Source organism: Pteropus alecto, unplaced genomic scaffold (genome assembly GCF_000325575.1).
Source record: "Pteropus alecto unplaced genomic scaffold, ASM32557v1 scaffold669, whole genome shotgun sequence".
Classification (NCBI taxonomy): domain Eukaryota; kingdom Metazoa; phylum Chordata; class Mammalia; order Chiroptera; family Pteropodidae; genus Pteropus; species Pteropus alecto.
In genome coordinates, this window is record NW_006442554.1 from 27,681 (window position 1) to 52,926 (window position 25,246).

Genomic DNA, 25,246 nt, shown 5'->3' on the forward strand with positions numbered 1-25,246 from the left:
GCGGGCAGCCAATGGGAAGGCCCGCAAGGGGGGGGTTCGGCTCACAGGGGGCGTAGGCGGAGAGATGAAGACAGGTGTAGCAGACAGCCAATGGGGAGCAGCGCATGGATGACATAAGGGGTGACTCGAGAGCCGGAGAAGCATTCAACCAATAGGGATGCTCGAGAGTGCTTGGTGTAGGAGGCGGGATGATTGGTGAATCAATGGGGAGGCCTGAATGGGCGTGGCATGGTGTCTGGGATGGAGAGAGCAGAAGTAGTACCGCTAATGGGGATGTGTGAGCAGGATTGGCATCTGGGCGGAGGGAAAATGGAATGGCTATAGGCGATGGGGGCAGCAGGCAGCTAACGGAGAGGCCCGAAAAGTAGGAGATCCCTGGGTTGCGTAGGTAGGTAGTGGGAATACAAGCTGAGATCGCGAACAGCCAATGGGGAGCCGCGCGCTGGTGGCGTAGAGGAGGTGACGATAATGGCGGCAGCGAACCAATGGGGAGTCTTGTGACTGTGCACGCCTTCAAAGGGCGGTGCCAAGGGCGGAACGAGCCAATATGGAGGCTAGAAGGAGCTCTGGAGACGATGTGTGAGCGAACTCGGAGGCAGGAATGGAGGGGCAGAGCCAATGGAGGTGGGCAGTGAAAGCGGGAGCAAGGAGCCTTCAAAGGGCAATACAGAGGGACACGGAGGCGGGAAGTGAAAGAGAAGAGGCAACGGGAGTGTTATAGGTGGTTTGAAGGAGGGAATGAAGAGCCAATAAGGAAGCCAGAGGAGAGAACGGTGCGTAGGCAGGCTGGGCTGTAGGGTGGTCAAGCTGCAGAACCATAGAATGTCTCTGGTGGATGGATTTACCTTCTCTGTAACCCTCCGTGACCCCCTGTTGCCCCCCAGCTGTGAATCCTAGAGCCCTTGAAAGATTTAGTACTTAGCGTGAGATCTAAGAAAGCAAAACGGACTCTCCTGTCGCAGTTGCTGGGTTTCCTCCGCCTATCCCCAAGGCTTTGCTTGAGTAGTGCCACTAGCCAAGAATGCCCCTGATTGTCATCCTAAGCATTCTCCAGGACTTGGCACTATTGTCGAATGAATGGCCAAATGAGAAATTGAACTTTTTTGTAAGATTAGCTTTTTCTAACCAGCTCAACAAAACACTGAGCCTGAATATGGCCCCAAGAGTTGATTGAGCAGGTTAGCAGACACTGACTAACATAATCACAAATCTAAGCCTTGTCTTTCTTTCCTAACTCAGCCCTCCACACCCCACAGTGGCCTCATCTCCTTTCTATCTGTTCCCATCTCTGTTCCTACTGTTCCCTCTCCCAAGAGCACTGCTTCTGCTTCCTTCATCTAGTTAGCTCCTTTCATTCTCCTTTTGAGGTCTCAGCTCTTGTAGGAACTGAATTACAGCTTTTGTCTACTGAACATATCCATTCAGACATTTCACCCTGTATGCAAGGTTTTGACTGACAGCATCCCTAGGAGGGAAGTGGTCCCCCCAGCAGCACCCCACCCACTCACATGTCTCGATTTGCAGGGGTCATGGGTAAGGAAGGAATATGTTCAGCTGCAAGTAACAGAAAAATCATGAAATAATGGAAGGTTAAACAAAATAGAACTTTATTTTTTTGTCACCTAAAAGTTCAAGCTGGTAAGTAGTTCAGGGACTCCTTCCTGCCCACCCAGTAGGGCATTGTCTTTATCCTAGTCTAGCCCCAAGACTCTCATCCTTCAATAGATCTTGTCGGCAACCCATTCAAAACATTCTCAAAATTCACCCACTCCACTACCGGCACATCATCACCTGGACTATTGCAGTAGCCTGTCTCACTGGTCCCTCTGCTTCTGCCCTCACTCCTACAGTCAGTTCTACACTCAGCAGTCAGAGAGATGCTGTTAAATCCTAAGACAGTTCATGTCTCTGCTCACAAATCTGTGGCCTCCTCAGTAAAAGCCAAAGTCCTCACTATGGGCTATGAACTCCTGCATCGTTTAACCGCCGCCCCCTCCCGCAGTTCCCTCTCTGACCTCACCTCCTGCCCCTCTTCCTCTCACCATGCCACTCTAACCACACCAACCTCCTTAGTAGACCTTGGGCAAATCAGGCACATTCCCACCTCAGGGCTTTGCACTAGCTGTTTCCTCTGGAATTACTTAGATATCTACATGACTTTCTCCCTCACTTCCTTCAAGTCTTGCCCACTCTCCCCGACAGTTTTCCATGCAAGAGGATATAGTCCAGTACAGAGAGGAGGTGGTGACCTCTGCCCCTCTCTGCCTACCTGACTCCCAGCTCTCACTCTGTAAGGGTCCTAGCTCTCAGCAGCAGCAGCAGCAGCATCACCCCTACCACACTCCAGGCCCTGCTCAAGTAGCTTCCTGGGACTCTGGGCCACCACTCACATTCAGTTTTCTTCCTATTTCTCTGGCTACTCCTCTCATGGAACGAGTAACAGTAAAGGAGAGATGGTTTGGGAGGGTTTAAGGTGGGGTGCAGCCCATACATCTAACCCTAAAAGAGAAAACCAGACTCTTCAGGAGGGGCAGATCCTGGGGCAGGGAACATGGCCTCAGCTTCTAGGACTGGCCTAGAAAATAGTTACATAGGAGGTGTAGGAAATGTTCAGACACAAGTCCACGGAAAGCAAGGGGTCATTAACCTTGAGGACATCCCTAAAGTCATCTCCTCAGTTCTTCTTGACAAACACATTCTTCACCCTCTCTCTTGCTTCCAACCACATGACATACCTGTTAAGTCCCTGCTGTACACAGGGTCCCTGCAGGCCTCAACCTGAGGACCTCATCCCACCTTGGTGTGTCCCCTGGATGCCTGGCACACAGGCCATCTTTGGTCCTCAGACATGTCCCACCAACTCAGAAGTCTCAACCAGTGAAAGTTTGTTTTGAACTAATGGTAGGAAGGGTTGGGTTTCTTTTTTTTTTTTTTTTTTGTTGGCTGATTTTTTTTAGGTCTAGCTATGACCTTTTTTTTGTGCTGTTTTTTTTTAAGTTTTTTTTTTTTATTCCCCTTTTTTTTTTTTTTTTTTTAATCTTCACAAAGCCAAGCCATTAGGCCCCTCTGGGCTTTTCCAGAAAGGTGAGTCTGAGTTGAGGAAAGAGGTTCTCCTTTATTTGAGGACTTGGGAGGTGGGGGAGGAAAAGAGGTAAAGGGGTTAAGAGGTGGGTCTTGGTCACTAGGTTTGTACCATGTGAATAAAAAGCTCTTTCCAATTTCTCTTCCCCAGGCCTGAAGTCAGTCTTGCAGAGAGGTTGGAGTGGATGTTGGATGACAGAACCCCAGGCCATGCAGAGCACTGAGGAGCCCGGGCCTGGGAGTCTCAGACAAGACCTATCGGGAGAAGCCCCTGGGGGCTGGTCTCCCCTGTTGAACATTGGTTGGAGGGGAGTGCTTGCTGAGGTGAGGAATTACAACTGCCAATTCTCGGACAACCTTAAAATCTCACAAGCTTCAAGCCCCCCAGAAGAATCTGCAAATCTCAGAACCTCCCTGTCATTGCATCCTAGAATTTAAATCCTGAGACATTGGGCTCATGGAAATCTGGGGGTTTCAAAACCCGGCACCAAGGAAGGCAGTGCCCCGACTCACCAGCTCTGTGATCCGGAGCAAGTTGCTCGACTACTTCGCACCTCCGTTTTCCCCACTTGTATAACGGCCATGATGACAAGATGGACCTCAGCGGACTGTGGTGAGGATTGAATGTGACCACTTGGGAGAAGTGTTCAGCACTGTAACTGGCACATGGAGAATTCAAGATAAATGTCAGCTACAGGGATGATGGCAGATATTTGAAATCCTAAAACCTTGGAAACGGATTTTTCAAAGTAGAAAATCGCAAATGCTGAGGGCCTCGGAAGTATCAGGCCATAGTGTCCCTGACTACGAGAGGGTTAGGGTCCCAAGGGGCCTCTTTGTGAGGATGGACGCATTAATATGGGGGTCCTGATCGGGACCTTTCTTGCAGGTTGGCCATCGGTCAGAGCTCTCAGGCCCCAAGACATGATGAGATGAGACTTTTCTCCCTTTCCTTACTCAGCGATGCTCAGTGGACTCTGGGAGCCAGTGATTCTCAGATTCTTCGATTCTGTGAATTGTAGAGGGGTGGGGAGGAATCCCCACTTTTTTCTCTGTTAGGTAACTTACATGCCCCTCACCCTCTGTGGAAAGGTGGGTTGCAAGTAACACACTCCCCTTCCCTGGGCAGTAGAGTAGTGACGATCATATCAATTCCACCTACAGGTAAACTGAAGCTTGGAGCAGGGCAAAGCATCTGGAAACCTAGCCCTATTCTGCTTCTTTCCCTGGTATTTCCCGTTCACACTCAGGGCCTCGGTGCCTCTCTTTCTTTCCCCAGAGACGCAGAAATACCCTCTCACTCACAGTGTGGTGTCTCTACCTGCCTGGAATGCCCCTGTGATTTATTTGAGTTCTTTTCCCTGTTTTTTTTTTCCCTAACTCTACACACTGTTGTTTAAAAAACTGTGGTTTCTCATGAGCCCTGTTATCTCATTGATACCTCTCACCTCTGTGGTGAGGGGAAGAAATTATATTTTCAGATGACTTGTAAAGGGCAAAGAAAAAACCCAAAATTTCAAAATTTCCGTTTAAGTCTCATAATCAAGAAGAGGAGAAACAGAGAGAGAGAGAGAGACAGACAGAGAGAGAACTATGAGAACCACCCCCCCCACGCCGTGATTATCAGCGTACACAGTCATCGAAAAAAAAAATGGATTATTAGAAGAGAGAGGTCTGCGGCTTCCACACCGTGGTTTTTCTTCTCGGTATAAAAGCAAAGTTGTTTTTGATATGTGACAGTTTCCCACAAGCCAGGCTGATCCTTTTCTGTCAGTCCACTTCACCAAGGTGAGTGTCCCTGCTCTCCCCCACCAAATGCGGGTCCGATGGAAGAAATGGCAGTGAGGTAGGCACTGGAGGATCAAGGGTCCTCCAGTACAGTCCAAACATATGCAACTCCTGATCCTGGTCAGGTAAGGTATTTTTTACAATAATAATAATAATACAATAATATTTTACAATAATAATAATACAATAATAATAGTAATAATAAATGCCAGAAAACTGATAGGTAAAGTACTTAATTGGTGCTTGGCCAGAGGCAAAGATAAATAAGTTGATTGATACGTGGATGGGTAGGATTTTTTTAAATATGTCGACTGCTAGTCTTTATGTATTTCAGAGCTTTAAACAACTTGAAACGCTGTCCAGTCGTAAATGGAAATTTCAACTACACCTCTCGCCTCTCTGTCTCTTCTCGCTCGATATCTCCCATCCCTCTGTCTCTGTTTGCCCAGTTTCTCTCTTTCCATGTTCCTCTGCCCCTCTCTCTGTTTTCCTGGCACTCAGAGTCTCCATCCCTCTGTCTTTATCAATTCTGACCATATTCCCAGTCTCTGTCTCCTCCATCTTGACCACACTCCATCTTTCTCTTTTCCTCAGTTTTTCTCCCACTGTCTCTCCTGCTCTTGTCTCACCTTCCCCTACCTGCCTTCCCACCTAGCATTCAGAGCTTTATACACAGATGGTGCTTGATAATAGTGTGTTGAATAATGTCATTGAGGAAATTTATACTTTATAAGAATGAGCATCAATTCCGTTTGCTCTGATCAAAGGAGGATCATGAGTTGTTCGGTCAGGCTGAGCACTTAACTGAACTTGTGTTTGCACTGTATGAGAGAAGACCCTGAAGCCATCTCTGAAGGCTTAGCAAGTGCTAAGTATTAGCTGGTAGTATTTTTTTAACCAAATTAGAATCATGCTATCCATTGGCTTCGTTCCTGCTTTATTCAATTAATAGGTTCATTTTTTAGATCACTAAAAATTGTTTCAACATAAGATCTTTCATGGCTGTCAAGACTTACCTTACATTGACATGAATCATGATTGGTTCAACAAAGTGCCAATTATTGGACATTTGGATTGTTCTTAGTTTTTTTTCCCACAATCATCCCTGATTAGTTCCTTGGATTCCTGAAAATGGAGTTATTTGGCAAAGACTATGCGCATTTTTAAGGTTTCTGACCGTCTCTACAAATTATTCCTCCAAAAGGTTGTCCTGTTTTATGCTCCCTCTACTCAAGCTAATCCTGGGTGGATATTATCACTTTTTAATCCTTTCTCAACACAACAAGTAAGAAAAAATCTTATCACATTGTTGAAATTTGCATTCTTTGATTTACTTATACTGTTTATTGACCATTTATGGTTTTGTTTTAGTTGTCTGGTCATGCCCTTAGTCCTAATAAGGTGTTCATCTTTTTTTTAAATTTATTCATCACAGCTCTTTATTTAGAAAGGATATTAACCTTCCATCAGCTATACATATATATAAAACACATTTTCCCCCAATTCATCATTTGCTTTTTCTATTTGTTTATAGTGTTTTGTGATCTTGTGATGTTTTTATATAGTCAAATAGCCTAGTCTTTTCTTCTGTGGTTACTGTCTCTGGTTTTGTACTTAGAAAGTTCTTTCCCACTTGAAAATGAGATAAATGTGTTGGCTTCTAGTCTCTTTTATGGTTTCATTTTTTCCATTTACTGTAGAGGTTACGAGTGTGGGTACTGGAGTCAGACTGTCTGGGACAAACCCAGCCTCACCCCCAAGCCATCTGTGTGATTTTTAGCTAGGCATTTAAACTCTCGGTACTTCTATTTCCTCATATGTACTGTGATGGCTATAATAGTACCTACCTCAAAGGTGGTTGTGAGGATTAAATTTATTAACCATAGGTCTTAGCATAGGGCCTGGCATACAATAAATGGAAGGTCAGCATTAGATATCATTTATCTCTTTGATGAATCTGGAATTTATTTTAGGGTCTATGATGATGGCAACATTTCAAACTGGGCAAGGAGGGGTTAGTGGGAAAATAGACTGATTACTCATTCAATAACTTTATTTTTCTCTTAATTATCCGAGAAACATTTGTTAAACAATCTATCCTCCACTGTACCCCAGTCTGAAATGCCACATTCATCACAAACTCAATTCCCTCTAGCCGTGGGTTTGTGTTTGAGCTTTCTATTCCATTCTGTTCCTCAATGTCTACTCTTGTACAAGGGCCACACTACTTTGCTGATTGTTGCCCTGTAATACAACATAATTCCCAGCCCTAGGCACGCACCCTCCTCCATCTTGCCCTTGGTTATTCCTTGTTATTTCAGGCAGCATCAGTTCCTCCAGCCAGAGGCCAGCAAGTGTTCTTATTTGGGATCTCTCTCTCTCTCTCTCTCTCTCTCTCTCTCTCTCTCTCTCTCTCTCTCTCTCTCTCCTTCATCTTTCTCTATCTATCTATCTGTCATCAAGAAAAGAAGTAATCCATAGTATATACACACACACACACACACACACACACACACACACACACACACACACGCTCTGTCTCTTCTCTCATCTCTCGCTGTCTCATTCTCTGACTCTCATTCTCTATTTCTGTCCCATCTCATGTCTCTCCCATCTCTCTCTGTACCCCTTGTTCTCTGTGTCTCTCTCTTCCCTTATGTCTGTCTCTCTTTGTCTCTATGTATCCCTGTTCTCAGTCCCCTGAATAGAGGGCAATTGTCGACTTGAAGCCCTGCAGATATCTAACAACTCACCCCGACACAGAGCAGCAGGGTCCTGGCCTTCATCTACTCCGTACCTCTCCCCTTCCCAATGTACAAGCGGAGCAAATTGAGGCCCAGAATTGGGCAGGAGAGCCTCTCCAAAGGCCTCACAGAGACACAGTGGCAGAGTCGAGACCCAAGCTCAGATCTCAGGACTCTTGGTGGGACCCTGGCTCTGTTTCTCTCGCCATCGTGAGCCTCAGTTTACGTCCACGCATCCATGAGTGGGGAGAGGGGACCTGGGCTGCCACCCAGCTTCTGTCATTCCCCCTTCTGCTTTCTCACAGGTAGGACTCTCCCTAAGGCAGGAAGATTCATGGTCACAGTGTGGGGCCCAGCCTCCCAAGAGCTAGGCTGGGTGGGGTCCCAGGGCCCCATGGGTCAAGAGGCCTCATGGCCAGAGGCTGGTGATACTAAAGCGATATCAGTCAGTTAGTCTGGCTGTGGAAAGAGCTCAGCTGTGTCTCCAGAGTTGGCACTGGTCCCTGGGAACCTCCATTTTAGGACCCCTCCAGAGAGCCTGGTGGTGGGATCTCTATTGGCAAAGGCCAGGGCTTTTCCTGCTCCCCACCATGAGGCCCTTGCCGAAAGTGTACCAGCCTCAACCTCCCCTTCCTTCCTTCTCCATCTCTAGCAGAGTGGTTGTGAGTCTAGAAACATTGTTCCGGAATAGACAGGGAGACAGAGGCCCTGCAGGTGTCCATTCATAGATCACTGACATTTTGCTAAGCATTTTATGTGCACTAACTTTGGAAGATAAGTACAATTATTGTCCCAATTTATATATGAGCCTGAGGAGAGTTGCAGCTAGTTAGTGGCAGAGCCTGGCTCTACACTAGGGGAAGCAGAGGGGTTAATTCTAACCCTCCTGCCTTCATAGAACTGAGGAGGGAGGCTTGCTACAATTCTGGGCCTGGCAGGTGAGAGGCCCTATGAAATAGTGAGTTTTCTGCCCTTTGAAGAGTTCCAGTAAGTTAGGACACCAGAGACATTGGCCTTCACATACTGAGAAGTTGGACCCATGGACCTCACAGAGTGTGTGGGTTTGAGATTCTGGGATCCTTTGAATCTAAGAAATGATGTTCTGTGATTCTGAGGTTCTGGTGTAGTACCATTCGAAGACCCTGAGGGTCCCAGTATCTGTGGGGTCTGCATGGCACTACCCAAGCATCAAAACTTGGGCCTCTCCATGGCCTAAGAAGGGCCAGGTCTACAGGACCCAGGGCTTGTCATGGTAGCCAGATGGACGTCACTCACCACATCCGCCAGCACCCACATCACCTCACCTGGGCCAAGCAGACTGCAGGATGGGCCAGCCAATTCTCGGAACGAAACCTGTGGGGTTGGGTGTCTGCCCCCTTCTCTTCCTCCTTGGTACCGATGAAGCCCAGCGCATCCGGCCGCCATGACGTCAATGGCGGAAAAATCTGGGGAAGTCAGAGGCTGTGACAATGGGGCCCAGATGCAGACCCCGATATGAAAACACAATCTATGTCCCAGAAACATCCGCCATGCATCTTCTGAGAAATAGTCAGAAAGGGACGCCCCAACAGACAATGCAGGAAGCTGGCTGCCCAGCTTGGCCCTCCAGTACCCCACTACCAGACAGACCATATCCATGTCCCCTTTCTGAGAATGTACCTATGATTCCCTGAATCAGGCCACTCCAAAAGTGTTTTGGGAAGAGATTTCTTATAAGCTCTGGCCAAGTGTCCAGGCAGATTCAGAAGTGACCACAGGCCAGCTGTGTGGACCAAGCCAGAGTAGTGGAAAACATCCACTCACTCACCAAAATCAGTATTAGTGTGCTTTCAGGCTTCTGTAACAAAGTACCACAAACTGGGTAGCTTAAACAGAAATTTATTATCTCAGTTCTGGAGGCCAGAAGTCCTAGATCAAGGTGACAGCAGGGTTGGCTCCTAGGACTGTGAGGGAGAAAGTGTTTGTGCTTCTCTTAGCTTCTCATAGTTTGCTAGCAATCTTTGGCATTCCTTGGCTTGTAGAAACATCATCCTGATCTCTGCCTTCATTTATTCATTCTTTCATTCACTTACCTCCTCATGGTCACTGACATTCTCTCAGGCCTTTGTTCTAAGCCTCCATAGACCTAGGCTCTTGATTTTCACACAGTAATGTTCTAACCTCCAGGGAGACTAAGGGTTGAATACCCGGATTCTCACCCTCAGAACCCCAGCCCTGACAACCCCCATGGGCCGACATCAATGAAAAGAAGGAGCAACCGCTCCCCTAGAACCCTCCTTGTAATCCCCCAGGCTGTTTTCAGCAGCTGTGTGCCCAACTCAGTGCTGTGGGGTGGGGCGGGGAGACACACACACACACACACACAGCCCCACAGCAGGGAGCTTGTGAAATGTGCACACATGCACACTTTCCAGAGAAAGAAGTAGAGCTCTCAAGTCACGATGGGACTGTGGAACACTGAACCTGGGTGTCCCCTTCAGTAAAATGGAGGTTGGACTAGGCATTCCATTCTAGCTCTAGCTTCCTCAGACTAGGACTATAGGATTCTGAGAAACCAAGGCCCCACCCATCAGGGAGTATAGGGTTCTGGAGCCCTTATAGATGACTTTCTGGATTGGCCTTAGATAGGGGAAGAGAAAAATCCAGGCAGGCTGACCAGCATAAGCGAAGGCTTGGAGACAGGCTAGGGGTAAACTCCAGTGACGGCTGAGTCGACGAGCTCCCACAGGCTCAAGAGAGCCCATATATCCTCTCTGGCACATGCCATGCCAGCTCTGTGCAGAGCAGAGCCCAGAGATGACCAGAACCTGCCCCTTCCTGAATTTCAGACTCCTGTACTCAGCTGCCCATTTGGCATCCCCACTCGTATGTCCAAGGCCAGACTTTTCATGTCCATCCACACTTGGATCATCACTCCTCCACCCCCTTCCCCCCATACCCCTCATCTCAAGTCATTTCAGCTCTGTCCTTCCAGCTGTTCAAGCTAATACCCAGAAGTCACCTTGACCCTCCCTCTCTCACCCCCATATCCAAGCTGCCAGCAAATTGTGACTCCTTTCAAACATGCTCAGAATCAACCTATTCTCACATCTCCACTGCCACCGTCTTGGTCTTTGCCACCATTATCACTTACCTGGACTGTTGTAGTATTGTCCTCACTAATCCCCTGCTCTGCCCTCACCTTTCTAGAATCTGTCTCTCTCACAGTAGCCAGAGGGATCTTTTGAGTCCATGCCCCCCACCACTCCCAGATATGCCCAAGTCACTGGATTAAAATGATGCTCCCAGGAGAAAATCAGAGACCAGCCCCAGCAGGATCAGCTACAGGCTGTGCTGGGTAAAGGGAGGGCCAGAGGGGTGAGTCCTGAAGACAAGCCTCAAGCAGTGAGGGAAGGAACTGAGACATACCCTGGCTGAGGCCCCGCAAACCAACCCAAAGCTCCCACTGCCCTCTGGAGGACACATCCCCACCGGGGCTGTGCCAGCATGCACAGGAAAGCCATGTGCTGGACCTGTGCAAGTCTGCACGTGGAGTGTACATGGAGAGACACATACCTGTGTTCCTGACACCAATGTGTGTGTGTATGTGCACACGCACACATGACCAAAGCTGGGGTCCAGCTATGGCACCCTTCGGGACATGTCTCAGCCAATGCCTGCTCCAACCAGAGGGGGTATCCATGTGGTTCAAGTGATTGTAGCACATGCATACCTCTTTCCCCCGATGTCGCCACAGCCTGCCCTCAAAAAAGGACCCAATGCCCAACCCCAGGCCAGCCAAGCCCTCAGCCCCTTCCTTGGTGCTCAGCCCATCCCCAGGAGCCTCACCCAGCTGGAGGGCTGCACCCAAGGCCTCAGACCTGCTGGGGACCAAGGGCCCTGGGGCAACCTTCCAGGGCCGGGACCTTCGAGGTGTGGCCCATGCCTCCTCTTCCTCTTTGAATCCCATACCACCATCACAGCTGCAGGTGAGGCTCAGGGCCCAGAATGGGGCAAGCAGGGTGGGGTACCTGAGTCTATAGGTGCTGACCTTTACTGTGGCATCAGGCGGGAGGCCCAGCTAGGGCACAGGAAGTGGTTTTCTAGGTCCCAGGCAAGTCTGTGACTTATGCAGATATCACAGGGCCAAGAAAATCCCCACTTAGCAGGTCTCAGAGATTCAAGGCTCTCCCTGACCTTACAATCCCTGTCTCAGGAGAGGAGACCCTATCATGGTCCTATAGGCATGTCCATGTGTCCCCATCCCCATGTGACAAGGGAGCCCAAGGAGGTGAGATGACAGGGTTGAGGCCAGCTCTGCCACTTATTAGCTGTTTGATCTTAAGAAAGTTACTCAATCTCCCTGAGCCTCAGTTTCTACAGATGTATAAAGGGGATGGTCATAGTTCCTACTATATGCGGTTGTGGTGAGGAGTATATGAATTAGAAATGTAGAACAGTGAGGATGAGGATGGCATCCCACCCACCTGCCTTCTCTCCCCAGCTTCCCACAGTGCCACTCGTCATGGTGGCGCCCTCTGGAGCACGGCTGGGTCCCTCACCGCACTTGCAGGCACTCCTCCAGAACCGGCCACACTTCATGCACCAGGTACCAACCCTGACTGGGCAGGGAGGAGGGAGCAGGTGGGAGAACTGAGGAGGGGGCCAAGCTGAACCCCAGCCCATATGTGCCCCCAGCTCTCAACAGTGGATGCCCATGCCCGGACTCCTGTGCTGCAGGTGCGCCCACTGGACAGCCCAGCTATGATCAGCCTCCCGCCACCCAGCGCTGCCACTGGAGTCTTCTCCCTGAAGGCTCGGCCTGGCATGCCACCTGGTAACACCGCACCCCAAAGCTCCCCAAAACCCCAGAGACCCAAGTCCTTGAATGTGAGCAGTGTGGGCTGCAGAATTGTGGCCCACAGGTCAGAAGTGTCAGCTTTTATCATCTTGGAAACTCCAACCTCCAAAAAATGTCAGGCTCAGAACCTGAAAGATGTAGAATGTCAAAATTACAGAACCACAGATCTTTGCAAAGTTAATCAAAATGTCAGCACTTGTGAATGGCAGTTTTTTAACTGCTCCACCAGAAGCCTTGGATGTTAGGGACATCAGAGCTCCCTGGGAGTCAGGACCTGTGAGGTTCTGGAGGGTGGGCAGCTCAAAAAGAGAGGTCTTGTGGGCCAAGCTGTGGAGCACAGTCCACAGTCTCCAGAGGTGCCCTGTCCCCACCCGCAGGGATCAATGTGGCCAGCCTGGAATGGGTGTCCCGGGAACCAGCACTGCTCTGCACTTTCCCAAGCCCCGATGCACCCAGGAAAGAGAGGTCAGTGGGCAGAGCTGGGAAGAACCCTTGCCTTGCCATTCCCTCCCCTGACACCCTCTGTCCCCCTAGCACCCTTCCGACCATGACCCAGGGTTCCTACTCACTGCTGGTAAATGGTGTCTGCAAGTGGCCCGGATGTGAGAAGGTCTTCAAGGAGCCAGAGGACTTCCTCCAGTGAGTGGCCCAGGCCCGTTCCAGTCCAGAGGGGTCCCCAGTTTGTGGGAGGAGGTCTGGGGTACAGGTCTCAGCTCGGGCCTTATCCTGATAGGTAGTAAGATGAAAGAGGCAAAAGCTGAGACTGCGGGTTCAAATCCAGGCTTTGTCACTCACTGGCTGCATGACCTTGGGCGAGTTACTTAGCTTCTCTGGGCCTTGGTTTTCTCATTTGTATATGGAGCATAATAGTGCATACTATTATTTACCTCCATTTTACAGACAAAGAAACTGAGGCCAAAGAGGTTAAGTGTCTTGATCAAGATCATCCACTTCCCAAGTGACAGAGCTGGGATTCAAACCCAGGCATTCAGGCTCCAGAATCCATACTTCTAATTGCTTTGTCCTGCTACCTCTCATGCCAACACACTAGCTTAATTTTAATGATCCTCAAAGTCTCAGCTCCTCACAATGACTGTTGCTGCCTCCACGTGCCTCCCCTCCCCACCCCCGCCCCGCCTGCCTCTCTCTCCCTCTCTCTCCCTCTCTCTCCCTCTCTCTCCCTCTCTCTCCCTCTCTCTCCCTCTCTCTCCCTCTCTCTCCCTCTCTCTCCCTCTCTCTCCCTCTCTCTCCCTCTCTCTCCCTCTCTCTCCCTCTCTCTCCCTCTCTCTCCCTCTCTCTCCCTCTCTCTCCCTCTCTCTCCCTCTCTCTCCCTCTCTCTCCCTCTCTCTCCCTCTCTCTCCCTCTCTCTCCCTCTCTCTCCCTCTCTCTCCCTCTCTCTCCCTCTCTCTCCCTCTCTCTCCCTCTCTCTCCCTCTCTCTCTCTCCCCCCGCCCCCCCCGCTCCCCACTCAGAATATTGAGCCAGGAAACCTGGCCCACCAGTCATCTGCATGGAATCTTCCTCCTCCCCAGGCACTGCCAGGCAGACCATCTTCTGGATGAGAAGGGCAGGGCGCAGTGTCTCCTCCAGAGAGAGGTGGTACAGTCTCTGGAGCAGCAGGTAATGTGGGGTTGGGGAAGTGGTGGGGTGAATGGTAGGCAAACTTTATACCCACCCTGTGCCAGGAGTCAAGCTCACGCAGGATAGGGGCTGGGATAAAGGAAGGAAGTGGGTAAGGTACTCCCAGGGAAGACCATAGCCTGGCCAAATATGTGGTAGAGAAAGTCCAAGTTGAGGCCTCACTTTGTGCCCATCTTTACAGCTGGTGCTGGAGAAGGAGAAGCTGGGTGCTATGCAGGCCCACCTGGCCGGGAAGATGGCATTGACCAAGGCTCCTTCTGTGGTGAGCCACCCTACGCCTGATAGCAGCACAGACTGCTGGGAGACAGACAGGGGAGGGGCCCTGCAGAGTGCAGAGGACCTATCCTCACACCCAGACCCTGGGACCTCTGGGCCCGTGTCCCCAGCTCTGAATATGCCCAAATCTGAGAATCTGTCCCCATCCACTTACAAACCCTCTGAATCTACACTCTTGAAACATCATGGTCTTGTTCTGAAAGCAACAGCAAATAGCTAGAAACTTACTGAATGCAGACTATGTGCTGCTGGCAGGAGTGTCTATATAACTCACTTGGGGCCAGGGCAAAATGAAAATGTGGGGCTCAAATTGCAAAATGACGACTGCAGAGCATTAAAGTGCAGGGCCCTGTGCAGCTGTATAGGTCACGTGCCCATGAGGTGGGCCCTCGGTGCCAGGCACTGCTTCTGAGCACTTTGGTGGTGTGAACTTATTTAGTCCTCATGATGCCACTGTAAAGTAGGCATCCCTAATCCACAGATGAGGAAAATTGAGGCCAGGGAGGCTTAAGTGACTTTCCCAAGGTCACAGCTGGGTGGTAGAGGAGCCCGATTCAACCCGTTTGCAGCCCTAGCATCGGTGCACTACTCACACTAGGGTCCACACCACACTCTGATAAATATAGCTCATGCTGCTTTGTGGGAGCCCACATCAGACTGGGGTTAGGAAAAGAGTGTCCTTGCTTTTAAAAACACTTATTTAAAATTAAAGTGGAAAGTTTCAGCCTGTGTCACCAGCCTCTCCCTCCTTCCCCAGGTATCATCCGACAAGGGCTCCTGCTGCATTGTAGCCACTAGCAACCCAGGCACCACTGTCCCGGCCTGGCCTGGCCCCCAGGAGGGCCCCGATGGCCTGTTTCCTGTGCGGAGGCACCTCTGGGGCAGCCATGGACATAGCACGTTCCCAGGTAAGGATGGTCTGTGCCTGACATAGTGCCCCCAAGCCCCTAATCCCCAGACTAGCATGAGATTGGGGGGAGTAGAAAGGAGCTCCACACTGCTTTTCCCCACCACAACCGCCTGGCCTTTGGGGAAGCACATCTGCTTGCAAAAGCTTCCTCTCAGGATTTCAGTGGCCTGCAAGCCTCCATTATGATCTCAGATGTCTAGCCCTGTCTCCTCTGAGATTGGGGTTCACTCACTGTCCTGGGGATTAGGGCTTCAGCAATTCCATTTGGTCATCAGAGAGAACTAGCTCCATAATTCCCAGGGACTGTCCCTCCCAGGCCAAAGGAAAGAGGGGTGATTTGCCCAAGCTCACCAATCCCCTATTACTCAAAAGGCCTGGTACGTGGGCTTAACAGGGATCAGGGTCCCTCAGTGTCATCCTGACTCTGCCACTTAACCAGTTACTTTAGTGTACAAGTTGCTTCCTTTCTTTTAAACTTCAGGAAGAATAAGCTCTGTTTTAGTGGGAGTGGTGCATATGATACAAGTTATGTCAAGTGCTTAGCAAACTGTAACTGTTATCATGGAAAGAATGAAGGGTGGGAGAAGGAGTGAGGAGATCCAGATAGGGCCTAACTCTTCTCCCCACGTCGCACAGAGTTCTTCCACAACATGGACTACTTCAAGTTCCACAACATGCGGCCCCCTTTTACTTATGCCACTCTCATCCGCTGGGTAAGCTGGCCAGCTTAGGCCAAGGAGAATAAGAAAGAGAAAGAAGGGATGGAAACCTGCCTCCCAAATTCCCGGCCTCCCTCTGAGCAACCCTAGGGCAGGCTCCTGCTTGAAAAAATCCATACCTCAGATATGATGCCCCATGCTGGCTTCACCCCAGCCCTGCCCCCAAACCCAAACTTAAACTACCATCCAGGCCAGGGCAAGCAAAATTCTGGCCCTAAACCCACACCTTTCTTGATGTCTACCTCAACCGCATATCTAACCCCCTTCTAGACCTAAAAAATTGCCCAAAAAATAACTTGATCTATGCCCCTTGCCTTAAACCCTTCCCAGGTATTACCCTAACTCGTTCCCCAGCCCCAGTGTACCCCAGTATGTAAACATATGCCCTGGCTGGACCCCATCCCTAACCCCTTCCTTGTAACACCTATCTGACTATCTGACTCTTAACCTCAGCCCAACCCAACCCCTTCATCTGAATCTCTCCCATGCCTTCCCAGAACCTTCACAAGAGCCCATCTGGACTTTCATCCTAGGCCCACATCTAACACCAAACCTGAACCTTAACCTAATGCCACACAGTCCCCTACCTGGCCCCATCCCGATCTGGAACTTGCTGCAGCTGTATTCACTGCCCCTTGACTTAATCCCATTCCTAAATCCAAATAGATCAAATCTCTGACCCTTAGCCACACTCCATGCATAACCCCAGCCCTGCCCCTTAATGACTATACACAACTAATCTCAACTTCACTACAACTTCACAACTAACCTCATTCTTGACCCTAAACCTAACCACATTCCTGACCCATAAAATAACTAGACAACTAGGCTCATCTCTGACTTCTGACCTGATGCCACATCACCCTGTCCCATGCCCCTCAAATTGCCCCAGTCCATCCACAGCCTGACCCTTAACCAACTCCTTCCCTGACCTTTAGCTCTGCCTGGCCCTCTACCTCTTCCAAACCCTTAACTTGACCCCAATCCTGGCCCTTAACCTTTCCGAAACCTGAAACCTCACCCCTACAGAGAACCCCCACTCTACCTCCATCCCAGACCTTTAACCTAACTCCATCCCTAACCCTAAACCATACCCCACTCCAACCTCGGCCCTGATCCTTTATATAACCCCATCACAGTCTACCCTCACTCTACTTCTAACCCTGTCTCTGATCCATCACCCCACACCATCTCCCTCCCTCCCTTCCCCTGCCCCCACAATTCCATCCCATGTCAGATGGCCCAGGGTAGGCCACTACCCCTCAGCCAAACATTGAGTGAGTGGCTCCCCTTACCCCCATCCCCCTAACTTCCAGGCCATTCTAGAGGCTCCTGAAAAGCAGCGGACACTCAATGAGATCTATCACTGGTTCACACGCATGTTCGCCTTCTTCAGAAACCACCCTGCAACCTGGAAGGTGAGTGCCTCTAGAGGTAGCAATGGCCGAAGTGACCTCAAATGCTACCACAGTGCTGGGCCAAGCTGGGAAGGCTTGGGGCTGGACTTGCAAACATGATGGAAAAGGGCAGAAGGTTGGTTTGTTGGTGGGGACTGCTAACCTCAGAGATTGACTGCCCACCTGATTCCCCCACCCCCACCCCCGGCCTGGCTGGCTGGTCTTCCTTCCACAGAATGCCATTCGCCACAACCTGAGCTTGCACAAGTGCTTCGTGAGAGTGGAGAGTGAGAAGGGGGCTGTGTGGACCGTGGATGAGTTTGAGTTCCGCAAGAAGAGGAGCCAGAGGCCCAGCAGGTGTTCCAACCCCATACCTGGCCCCTAACCTCAAAATCAAGAAAAGGAAGGAATGACAGGGGCCAAAATTTGGGGCAGAAGTGGCCGGGGGCAGGGTTGGCAGGCCCTGGCCATTCCCACAGGGACCAAGAAGTGAGGTGTGCACTGTCTTGCCTGCCAGGGACATTGTTCCCCAGCCGACCACCCCACTTGGATCATACGCTCTGTACCAAGGCTGCTCAGAGAGGCCCCAACCCTGTACCCCTACCTCAGCCATGCACCCCTCACCCAGCCCCCTGTGATGGGCTCTCAGGCAAACAGCCTTCACAACCAACCACACACAGTCTGAATCAGTCACTCGCAGATGTCCCCAGGCTGGAAAAGACACACAGATGCTCACACTCCTGTCCCTTGGTCTCCATGCAAACCCCCAAATACAAAGAGCCTGTCTCAGTATACTCAGACAACCTCAAATCTGCACAGTCACACAAACAATCATACCCAAGTAATCCTGTCAACTCACACACTCCAAAGCACACACCGACAGCCAGCCTTCTGGCCCCCACGTGTAGTGTTACAGGGTGTACCCAGACACCTATACAGAAGCAGCTTTTGCCTTCAGGGTCTCAGGTCCCAGAAAGCCACACAAACACATACCAGTCATGCACAGTCTCACACAGCCAACCCTGACACACACGCTCAGTCACACAGCCCATTAGAATTCAATTACATACCACGCATACACTATACACGCCCACACAGAGCCCCAGTGGGTCTCCTGAGTCCCACACAGACACACACTGACTCACCAAATGTACCCCGTGTCTCACCTGCTACCCACCCTCTGCCCCACCCTGAGCCCTGTGCCCCAATCCATGCCTCAGCTTAGACTGCAGACAGAGCCCCTCATTTATTTTGGATCCAAGGCTCAACCCCCAGTGCCCTCCCCAATAAACTGCAGCCAAGTTCTCACACTCTGGACAATCACCTCAGATAAGGGTTGGGGTCAGGTGGGCAGGAGTCGCCACAGCAAGAGGGATTGGACAGCAAACACAGGGAATGGCTAGGACAAGCACTTGGCCATCACCTCCAACACCCCAAATCCCTGCTGAATCCTGGAGTGGGGGAGACCTCTGCCAGTGGCCCCTCAGGCCTCACGGACCCGCCCCAGGAGGCCAGCGTTCTCCTGGCGAAGGGCCCGGTAGTCCTCGCGGATCTTCTCCAGGTTGCTGAGGGTCTTCTTGCCCATCTCCGTCTCGATCTAGGCAACGTGAATCGCATCCCTTCAGCGCGCAGGGCCCCTTTCCCAGCTCCTGCTCGCCACCCCCTCCATTATAACCACTCAGGGCCCTTCCTGGGCTCCTCCCACCCCTCCCAACAATAGTCTTCTCTGTCCCACTGCCAGGCCTTTGCAGGAGTGGTTCCAGCACCTAAAGCATCGTTTGCTACATGGCAGGATTATCCACCACATACTCAAGCTGAAGCCTCTGCCAATGGCCCCGGGAGGCAGGCGTGAGGACCCTCTGGGTAGAAGCCAGAACTCAGAGTAGACCACTGGCCTGTCCCAGGTCATGTGTATGGCTAAGGGGCAGGGCAGAGACTCCAGCCATAAGCTGTGTCTGGTTCCACAGCCTGTCTTGGTACAAACTGAGGAGCTGTCCCCTGGCCTACCTTGATTTTCCTCCCACCCCCAGGCCTCACCTGCTCCTCAAGGTCTCGCACCTCTCGCATGATAGTGCCTGTGTCCTCAATGGTCTGGATGAGCTGGCTGCAGTTCTGGGAACAGCAGGAGCAGAAGGCTTATAACCCAACCTGGACCCTCCCCAGACAGCCCCCAAGGCACGCTTCTCCCCTCACCTCATGCAAGGCAGCTAGATACTTGTAGGCTTTCCGAACAGCATCATCCTTCTTGGCATCCTGACCAGACAGAAAGGACCTCGAAGGTATCAGTGGGCTTCCCCTGCCCCACCCCCCTATACACCACCTTTAGAACCCCACTCTCCCATCCCCAAGACGTCATCCTCCACAGAGCAAAGCCAGGCCTGAGCATTATTGTAACTGCGAGGCTCACACAAGGCACAAACCAAAGCCAGCCCATGAGCAGAGGGGCAGGCAGCAGCCCAGCCCCACACCACCCCTCCACCCAGCCTAGCCTGCTTCATACCTTAAACACAAGCTCATCAGTCACTGCAAATGTCCGGTCCAGCTTCCCAGATAGGGAGTTGATTTCCTTCTGAAGCTCCTTCGTGTCAGACAAGATCTGGCAGAGACCAGGGTGGCCATGAGCCCATGTCTGGGGTGGGGTGGCCGGCCATCTGAGGACATTCATGTGCCTACACTCACATCCAGACAGGGCCTGTGTCATTGCATCAGGGTTGGCTGGAGTGGACTGTGTGAGGCTGTTCTGGGTCAGGGTGTGGCCAAACAGGTCTGTTTATCAAGGGGTGTAAGGTTCCTGTGTGGCCATGTTACATACATCTGCCCTTTGGGAATATCTGCCCATATGACCCACCCTCCATGGCCATGGAGGCGTACCTTAGTGATCTCTTCCTTCTGCTTCCGGATGTTGCCCACAATCTCCAGGATGCGCTGGGTATAGGCCAGCCGGGATACATCTCTGGGCAGGGTCTCCAGCTCAGACACCTAGACAGGGACACAGCAGGCACTCCTCCAAGACCCATACGCCACCCACTCTGAGCCACCTGGGGCCCTGGCATGGACCTTACCAGCTGCTTATAGATCTCCTCCTTCCTGCGGGCCTCCTCAGCAGCTGCCCGAACATTCTGGTGTAGCTCTTGGATCTCTACCAGCCGTCGAGAAGATTCCAGCTGCCAGAACCCCATGGGTAGAGTAGAAGGCAGTGAGCAGAGTATGGGAATGGCCGCCTAAGGAGAAACCAAACCTGTCCCACCCACAGCCTAGGACCCCACCACCTACCTCTCTGCAATCTTGGAGCTTTCGGAGGTGACGGTACTCAGCAAGGAGTGGGACCCGGTGCTTTTCCCACTGGCCCGCCAAGTGGATGACCCGTTGGGCACTACTCTCTACCACGAGCTGGGGGTGGCAGTAGGAGGGTACATGTCACACACGCTGGCCTCCCCCACCTCCAACCCTTCCAGCCCAGCCCCAGCACCAGCCCCACCTGCAGCTTGACAAGGTTGGCAGCCCCATCGGGCAGCAGCTCCACCGCCCGGCTCTTCAGGCGCAGGGCCTGCTCCCGCTCCGCCATGCTGAGCTCATTCTGCCGACATTCAGTCTCTACCTGGCAGCCAGGGATCCCCACTCCCAGTCAGTGGAGGAGTTTGGCCATACACCACAGCCTTCCCACCCATCCCCCTGAGCCTGGAAAGCCTGGGCCTAGCCCGAGCTCCCACAAATGATGACATACCTTTCTAGCCCCAATCTGTCCCTTAACCCCCTCCTGATGGCAACAGACCTATAAACAGCAATGGGCACCCACAGGCCCCCCGACCCCTCTACCTCCATGCTGACCCCCATGCTGATGAGCCTCATGAGCTCTTGTCTGTAAAGACCCATCATGCCCCACAGATGCCCAGAAATGCTCACACACCTCCTGATTCTCACAGACATCCACAAGGCCTGACTGATGCCCACAGGCACCTCTCACCCCTACAGGTCCACCAAGCCCCACAACCCTACATCCCCCTCTCGCCCCCACTGATTCTCCTGAACCCTGAAGAGCCCTGCATGTCCCCCCAAAGGCCCCTATGAACCCTTCTGACATCTGCAGACCTCTCCTGAATACCTCTCGGCCCCCTCAAGTCCCCTTAAGCCCTCTAGGCCCAAATTGTGACCCAATCCCAGGTAGCGGCCCCTCTCCCACTGCCACCTGCACAAGGCCAATTCCCAGCGTCTTCATGTTGGCTTCAGCCTCTTCAATGTTGTGGTTCACTCTCTCCAGCTGCTCCCGAAGGGCCTCCAGCTCTTGTTCTTGAGCTGCCCATGTGTCCTGGGAGGAATGGGCCAGTCAGGTGTCAGGCCCAGTAGACAGACAAGGACCCAGGTCAACCCCCACTGCTCCACTCACCTGTTCAGGCCGCCGGGAGGTGGCCAACACATCTGACACCTGGGCTGCCTGGGCCTCAGGCTCCTAGGAGAGTGAGAAGGGAGCATCCGGACTGTTGGAGAAGGCCTTGCCCCTCACAGCCCAGCCACCACATCCACCACATGCACCTTCCCAGCACCATACCCATGCCCACTCAACTGCTGATGGCTATCAGACTGTGACTGCATGAGGCTAAAGGCATTCTCTGCAACCTTAGAGTGTTTGCTCATAAAGAAACCTCCCTGACCCTGACACAGCTCCTGCTCACCTTCCCCTTCTCTGAAGTCCCAAATGCCCATGGAAAGGATGAGGGCTCCTCTGGGTGACCACCCAAGGAGAGAAGATATGCCCAGAGGAGACTTCTTGGGGAAGGCTGGAGTTTGCACAAAGAGCACCCCTCCACCCTTACATGGTTCCCACCCTCCATCCTTTCTTCACTGAAGTCCCCAAGAAGCCAGTGGACCCCCGTAGTGAGGAGAGGGCATGCCTGGTGGGACACAGGCACCTGTGTGGATAAAGTACGGTGCTTGTACATAAAGCAACCATCTAAACCAGCCTCAGTTCCTTCCGTCAGCACACCCCACGTCCACTCAAGCCCACCCACCAGATGAAAAGTGAACTTCTCCGAATGCGTGAAGCGGGAGCCCTTGGGAGCACCAGTCCTGGCCCCAGCACCCCAGGCCTGCAGCAACTCTCCCAGGTCTCGGGCTTGTGGGGGTGGGCCCAGCTGACCCCAGGTTTGGCGAAGATGCTCAGCCAGGTGCTTCTGCAGCCGCTGCCGCTGAGCCCGTGTATCCTCCTGGAAACAGAGGGTAGGGCAAACTGGAGAATGTAGAGGCCTACTGGGCATCCAAGGCCCTGCCTCCTCTAGGGAGCCACCTGACAAGGTACTACTGACAAGTCACATCCACCCTCCAGCCTCTTCCACCAAGAGGGCCCCCAGACCCACTCTCCTGGCCCACTGGTCTGGGAGCTCCCCAAGGATGGGGTCTCTTCTTCCTCATAGCCAAGATTCTCCCCACCCACTCACTTCTCACATTGGAGGAGAATGTGGGAAGGTGAAGAAGCCTGCCGCACCCAAATCAGAGAGTGACATGGAAAGGATATGTGAGGACAGAGCAGAGACAAAGCCAGAGGTTCTGGGCGAAGAAGAGGATAGAGACAGAGAGTGGAAGTGAGAGAGAGAGAGAGAGAGAGAGAGAGAGAAGAACAGAGGCAGTTTTGAGACAACTGAGGAAATATCACTATGAATGGTTTAAGAGATTGTTGTTAATTTTATTAGGTGTGAAAAATGGCCTAGGGGTCACCTTAAAAAGTGAATGTCCTTATGAGTTAAGAGACATAGCTTAAGTATTTAGAGTTGAAATGACATGATGTCTTGGATTTTCTTTAAAACAATACAGAAAAAAAGGTGAGGGAGAATAGATGAAGAAAGCTTGGCAAAATGCTTATAGTTGAAGGTGGGTGACAGGTACATAGGATTTATTAGGACATTCTCTCTACTTCTGTGTTTGCAATTTCTGTAAGTTTAAAAAAGATAAAGACAGAACACATGACAGTGGGGAGGTGGGGGGAGACAGAAAGAGACAGTTGCAGAGGTGGACAGAGGGGAGAGGGGACATATACAGAGGTGGACAGAATGAGAGAGACATAGCACAGAAATGAGGAGACAGAAGGGCAAGAAAGAGAGGCAGCACAACTACAGAATGAGAAAGACAGTGACCAGAAGATATTATGTAGAGATCTTGAGACAAAATAAATGAACGCCGCTGACAACTGCAGACAGAGAGAATGAGAATGTCAGAGATGGGAAGAAGGTAGCAGAAACGAGAGAGAGAAACAGATCCTGACTGCTCTGGTTGCTAGGAACCTCGTGTCCATTTTTCAGTCAAACACAGAGCACTGTCACCACCTGTGTCTTAGAACAGGAAACTGAGACCGAGTGAAGATACTGACCTATGTGAGGTCCAGTCTTTCTGACTCCAACATACTTGCATGTGGGGAGCCAGGTAGGTATACGCAGAGGGGAGAAAATCAAAGAGAAGGACAAAGTGGGGAAAGGAGAGGGGCAGAGGACCAAATGGGAGACAAAAATAGAGCAGTAAGTGAGCAGGGTCCTTGGCAGCACAGAGCCAAGCATTGAGCAGTACCTGGGTGGGAAGGCGGGATGCCCAGTGGACCCAGTCCTTGTCCCCAGGGTGGTCCCGGCCCATGTGTTGGCAGAGCTGGATAGCATGGCATTCAAGGAGCGAGGCCACCCTCTCAGCAGGCTGGGGCACTTGGGTGGGGGCTGGTAGTAACAGGGGACTTGCCTGGAATTCCCGGGACTCTGGAAGCAGGAACAAAGTCAGCCAGCCTTCCTATCTTGCCACACAGCCCACCTCTCCCCTTCTCTCCAGTACCTCCCCAGTCTCACACTCACCTCCTCTGGAACTCAACTCAGGCATGACCAGCCTGCTGGCATGGAAAGGTTTCTTGGGGGCTGAGCCCTGGTGGGAGAGCAGAATCAGGGCCTCTTGGATAAACTGTGATAGGGGACACTGGTGGTGGGGGAGCAAAAACCTGAGCACCCAGATTGAGACAAGGAAGGCAAGATCAACATAAGCTGGGGGGTCCCACCTGGAGGTGCTGCAGCTTGGGAGAGCGAAGGAGGGGTGGAACCCAGGGCAGGGCCAGCTGGTCCCGGATTTGGCTCCCGATGGATTGGAGAAGGATAGCTGAGTCACCTATGGAGGGCGAGGAGGGAGAATCAATCAGGTGACAATGCCACAACTCCAAAAATACATACCATCGGAAACCAGCCATCGCTCCCTGACACCCCTCCCAGAGAGGCATATCCATCTAGCTATCAAACTCACACTCGGTCATTTAACAAACACTTACTGAGTACCTACTATGTATCAGTCACCACTCTAGACTCTCAGGATATCTCAGTGAACAAACTGATAAGGATCTTGCTCTCCCGGGGCAGCAGGCCGGTAGAGGAGATCATGACTAAGATCATAAGGATGATACAGAAAACTGTCAGGTGGTGATCAAAAAAGGAGGACAGGGACTGTTGAGAGGAGGATGTTATTTTAAACAAGGCAGTCCAAAAAAGGCCTCCCTGAGGTGACATGTGATCATAAACCAGAGGCTATCTGGGGAAAGAATAATCCAGCAAATACAAAGGCACTGAGACTAGGGTGCACTTGGCATGTGTGTGAGGGGCATCAAGTGGAGTTAGAGGAGAGTGGGTGAGGGAGAGCAGGGTAGGAAGTGAGGCAGAGAGGCCACTCCCAGCACCAACTTGCCAGATGGGTCAGCCCAAGCCCCAGTCCCTTACCCCTGCCCTACATCCCCTCTCCCAGCCCCAATCCTCCCACCTAGCTCTTCTGTAGACATATACCCCCACCCCTATCCATCAACTTTTTTACAACCTCCACCTCTCTTGGCCCCTGTAACACCCA

General features: G+C 51.6%; 2 protein-coding genes across 11 annotated transcripts in view; one reads left to right on the top strand and one right to left on the bottom strand.

Moving 5' to 3' along the window:
- Positions 1-218: 218 nt before the first annotated feature.
- FOXP3 (forkhead box P3) lies at positions 219-18,467 on the top strand. Of its 10 annotated transcripts, none has more exons than XM_025040423.1 (13): positions 470-624; positions 3,049-3,084; positions 3,233-3,694; positions 11,350-11,581; positions 12,097-12,201; positions 12,291-12,429; positions 12,831-13,092; positions 13,985-14,072; positions 14,275-14,355; positions 15,127-15,277; positions 15,916-15,992; positions 17,315-17,416; positions 17,631-18,467. In XM_025040423.1, the coding sequence occupies exons 3-13, from the start codon at positions 3,675-3,677 to the stop codon at positions 17,778-17,780; spliced, it is 1,407 nt and encodes a 468-aa protein (XP_024896191.1). In that variant the 5' UTR covers positions 470-624; positions 3,049-3,084; positions 3,233-3,674; the 3' UTR covers positions 17,781-18,467. The 10 variants fall into 10 exon arrangements, with proteins under 10 accessions (XP_024896192.1, XP_024896191.1, XP_024896193.1 ...); XM_025040425.1 differs by lacking the exon at positions 3,049-3,084 and having other exon boundaries at positions 3,233-3,405; positions 3,513-3,694; XM_025040424.1 differs by lacking the exons at positions 470-624; positions 3,049-3,084 and adding an exon at positions 219-388.
- A 155-nt stretch (positions 18,468-18,622) lies between these two features.
- The window catches only part of CCDC22 (coiled-coil domain containing 22), a 12,635-nt gene continuing 6,011 nt past the window's right edge, over positions 18,623-25,246 (bottom strand). Inside the window, exons 4-17 of the mRNA XM_006922726.3 lie at positions 24,417-24,525; positions 24,220-24,286; positions 23,948-24,126; positions 22,402-22,596; positions 21,780-21,842; positions 21,582-21,701; positions 20,874-20,993; positions 20,669-20,785; positions 20,458-20,559; positions 20,267-20,374; positions 19,896-19,991; positions 19,589-19,648; positions 19,433-19,507; positions 18,623-18,992 (exon numbers count right to left, since the gene is read on the bottom strand). Of these exons, the coding sequence (XP_006922788.1) occupies positions 18,879-18,992; positions 19,433-19,507; positions 19,589-19,648; positions 19,896-19,991; positions 20,267-20,374; positions 20,458-20,559; positions 20,669-20,785; positions 20,874-20,993; positions 21,582-21,701; positions 21,780-21,842; positions 22,402-22,596; positions 23,948-24,126; positions 24,220-24,286; positions 24,417-24,525 (1,525 nt within the window). The 3' untranslated portion in view covers positions 18,623-18,878. The remainder of the gene's footprint in view (positions 18,993-19,432; positions 19,508-19,588; positions 19,649-19,895; positions 19,992-20,266; positions 20,375-20,457; positions 20,560-20,668; positions 20,786-20,873; positions 20,994-21,581; positions 21,702-21,779; positions 21,843-22,401; positions 22,597-23,947; positions 24,127-24,219; positions 24,287-24,416; positions 24,526-25,246) is intronic.